At 37.7% G+C, this 3,879-nt stretch overlaps 1 protein-coding gene across 1 annotated transcript; it reads right to left on the minus strand.

Annotated features, from left to right (window-relative positions):
• Positions 1 to 1,194: 1,194 nt before the first annotated feature.
• Positions 1,195 to 2,901, minus strand: LOC134845145 (uncharacterized). Its single transcript, XM_063862022.1, has 2 exons — positions 2,542 to 2,901; positions 1,195 to 1,651 (listed from the first exon to the last, which is right to left on the minus strand). The coding sequence occupies exons 1-2, from the start codon at positions 2,768 to 2,770 to the stop codon at positions 1,227 to 1,229; spliced, it is 654 nt and encodes a 217-aa protein (XP_063718092.1). The 5' UTR covers positions 2,771 to 2,901; the 3' UTR covers positions 1,195 to 1,226.
• Between the last annotated feature and the right edge of the window lie 978 nt (positions 2,902 to 3,879).

Raw genomic sequence — 3,879 nt, forward strand, 5'->3', positions numbered from 1 at the left:
TCGAGTGGTTGCAGGAGGAAGCGATCCAGGTTAAGGTCCATGCAAGAAAACTGCCTATCATAAAACTTCAGATATGGAGTCAGGGGAGTTTTCTCGGGGGGGGGGGCATGCGGGGCAGATTTTCAAAAAGTTCTGGAAAATCGGGCTTTCTTCCGAGCACTCCCAGATCACACATTACAAAAACCCTATTTGACAAAACATCATGCGCCGCGGACAAATTTTTGAAGAAAAAAAGAGGTTGAAATGCCGTTTTAGGTACTTTTTGAAAAAATTTGAACTAAAAACTGATTTTTTTGTTCGCCCTTCAAAATTAGTTTAATTGGGCACCAAAGGTGCCTTTAAAAAAATTAGGGTTGTTCGGACGATAGTTGTATCGACTAAGTGTAATAAAAATAAACCAAAAGATGAACCTTTTAGGTGGTGAGTGGTTCGAATCCCTAAAAAAGGGAGCGTTCCCCATCCAAATCCGCCCATGTATGGAGTTTAGAGAAAGAATGCTTGATATACGATTAACATAGAAAAAATGAAAATTATGCATTTTTTCCACCAGAAATAAAGTTTTTAAAAAATCTGAATTTGGTTTAAAATTAAAGAAGAGCATATTTGTGGCAGATTCTGTTACATGAGAGCAACATTGGAATCCAAAAAAAATTCTTTGTTGTGTATTTATAGCGTAGTCCATCAGGCTCAATTTTTCACACAATAAGTCGAAAAATTGAAACTACAGTTTTTGTTTGAGCATAATTGGAGTCTTTTGGTTTTTATGCTTTATAGTCAGTAGCTTCAAATCTTTCCCTTTTTTAGAATGCTACAACCTAGAAACAATGAAGAGCTTGTAAAAAACATGTCTTATTTTTTTTTCTGTCTGTTTTGTTTTTCGCTTGGAATTTTATCTATACACAGTCTCTTTTTTCTGCGATTGACTTAAGCAGATTAAAGGTTGGTTAAAAGGGCACTGATATATTGTCCATTTTAAACCAGTCGAAAAAAGTTGGGCTCCTTTTTCCTCTGACACATACCTGAAAATGGGGATTCTCCGAAGCCGTAAATATTCTACTCAAGTTTCTTCTATTTTGAACTTTAACTGCCTAAGAACCACTTATGATTTAAGTAATTTTATCTCCTATTAAGATTTAAACTTAAAATAAATTGAACAAAAGAGAGTTTATAAAATTTAAAAAATAAATAGAGGCCATTGTCTGAAACTGACTAGTCATTAGTAATCATTAGAAAAAGACGAGATCAGATTTTTTCCTATCTTTTTTGATCTTCTGTTTTCTGCGTTTTCCTTCAATCGGGGGACATTTCTTTTGGGAAACTGTTTGCAAATCCAGGAAGATTCCCTGTGGTTCCAAGCCCCATTCGACCACCTTCAGTTTGAAGAAGTTTGGGTTGCGGTCACGCGACAACAGCCACACTCCGTTAATTTTCGCCCCATTGAACACATTGCAGTAGTATATGACTAGGAAGTTGTCGTCCATGTGTACTACGAAGAGGTTCGGCTGTTCGGTCGCCGGCAGACTGCCTTCGGAGTCCATGACGAATGTTCCGACCGAGGAGCGAGTGTGTGCCACTGCCTTCTGAGCCACATCCACTCTGCTCCAGTAGTGCTGTCCATTGTGGCTGGTGATGTTCATCGTCAGAAACCAGCCTAAATTAATTAACAAACAGTGTTTGATTATCACAAAGGTTCACACAAACCCATAGATGAAAAAATAACTCATCAACCCAGGGGCGGATCCAGGATTTTCAAAAAAATTTCAAAAATTTTAACAATTTTTTTATAGGCCGACCAAATTGATTTTCCGATCTCTCCTAAAGCACTAAAAAGACGCTGTTTTGGCCAAATTGTCTGCGCCGCGTTGTGCATTTTTTGGAAAATTTTGTCAAAAAAGTCACGTTTTTTGGCGCGCCTCCCTGTCAAAGTTAGTATATACTGGTGCCCAAGGCCGTTTTAGGGCACTTTTTGGAAATTTTTGACAAAAAATCGCGTTTTTTTGGCGCGCCTCCCTGTCAAAGTTAGTAGTATATATTGGCGCCCAATATATATTGGCGCCCAATTAGAAAAAATTTATGGTCGGTCGACCAAAAATGGATTTCTTAAAAAGTTCCAAAGGGGGACCCTTGGGGTCGGCAGGGGGTCGAATCCCTGAAAAGAAGGCGTCCCCTCGCGCCACCCCCCCCCCCCTAAATCCGCCCCTGCATCAACCCATAATTTTATTCTAGTCACCGATCTCAACAACAGCCAATCTAGGTTATATCAACTTATGGAATAAGGACATTATTTTTGGCTACACCCCCACATTTCGTAACTGGTTGTAATTAGATTCATTTCTTACTGACATACGGAAATATATATACGAAATAGACATATTCAAAGTGCGGGACTAAATCGGCAGAGAGTGTTGACGTTAGTTATATACATGAGGGGGAGGAGGGTACAGGGGGGGGGGGCTGATAAAATCATCAGCACGAGATTGATATTCTGGCCATTGCGTGAGAATGATTTAAAAAAACAAACACGTCTGAGTTTGATCTAACCGAACAGTCCCTGTATCAACTGCATTTCCACGAATGCACATGTTTCTTCAATGGATCCACCGTGTCCGGCCATCTTCACAATGAACCATCGGCCAGCCAGCGTGTCCACACTCACATGTACAGCTGCCACTGTAGGACAGTAGTCGGGCTCCTTCATGTTCTCCGCGCCTAACACTAAACTTGCCGCAAGACAAGCGGACAGAAGAACTGCTCCCAAAAAACAAGTCATTTTGCTGGTCTCTAAAATAATTTTCTTATCTTCAATACGACAACAATCTGAATAATGGACGGCTTTTGAAAAGTATGAGACAATTGTTTGAATTGAAACTTTTGCTATTAAACTTTAAGCTCTTTCTATGATTGAGGTGTTTACTTTTGTGAGTTTTTGTTAAGTAGAATTTACTTACAAGTGACCATTTAAAGGGCGATAGTGCTTATTGGTTTAGCAGCCAATTTCAAGGTTAAGTTTTTTGAGGGTAGCCAAACAAAAACAATTCAAATTAAGACTTTCGGAAGGCTTGAGGAAATTTTGCTTTGAACATAATTGGACTTTGTACTTAAGTCAGTACTTGATTCCGTATTATGCTCAAAAACGCCTACTCAATACGGGTGGCGTGTTCTTTGCTCCCAAAGATTGCTCAAATGTACTAATATTTGTAAAGAAGTGTAAGTGAAGACTTAAAATAAAGAAAAGGCATAGTGTTTCAACTCGCAGAGACAAAAATGGATAAAAATCGATTAAACACAGAAAAATCTATGGAATAACGTAAATATAGAATCGGTTTGAAAATCAGTTTTTTTGCAAATGATAATCGTTTTAATACAGATAAAATCGATTTTTTTTCTACCAAAAATAAATGGGTTTTAGTGATAAAAAAAAATGTGTAGATCATTGTAGATAATCTGAATATACTATGTATAAAATCTGAACTAAAATTGAACAGACTGTCTGAAATTATGGGCGTTCAAACAGTTTTAATTTTTACTATCTGAAACTTAAACTTAAGTTTTTTTCCACAAATTTTAGCAAAAAAGTGTTATCAAAAAAATTTTTCCTCAGTGTTATAATGAGCTGATTTCATTCGAGGAGAACAGTTTACCGCAGACTACAAGTTTCAAGAGATCCCTCTAAGATTTTGAAGCAGATTTTCCTAATTTCCCACAATTCTTCAGATGGCGGGAGGATTATTGAGTCATTGTTTCAATAACTAAGGAACAAGAGCTTGTATCTTGTCATAAGCTGTGTGCCATAGCAATCGTAAAATTGAGAAGTTTTTTCACAATCAAGAAATGCAAATTCGACCAGCCAACGAGCAAATGCACTTCAGGTTTGACTTT

This window comes from Symsagittifera roscoffensis, chromosome 4 (genome assembly GCF_963678635.1).
Source record: "Symsagittifera roscoffensis chromosome 4, txSymRosc1.1, whole genome shotgun sequence".
NCBI lineage: Eukaryota > Metazoa > Xenacoelomorpha > Acoela > Convolutidae > Symsagittifera > Symsagittifera roscoffensis.

What these genes read in the sequence shown, in the direction of transcription:
- LOC134845145 (XM_063862022.1), bottom strand. Translation starts at nt 2,770, where the DNA reads ATGACTTGTTTTTTGGGAGCAGTTCTTCTGTCCGCTTGTCTTGCGGCA. An exon ending in GTTGATACAGGGACTGTTCG is followed by an intron (nt 1,652 to 2,541) that starts GTTAGATCAAAC and finishes TAATTAATTTAG; the next exon opens with GCTGGTTTCTGACGATGAAC.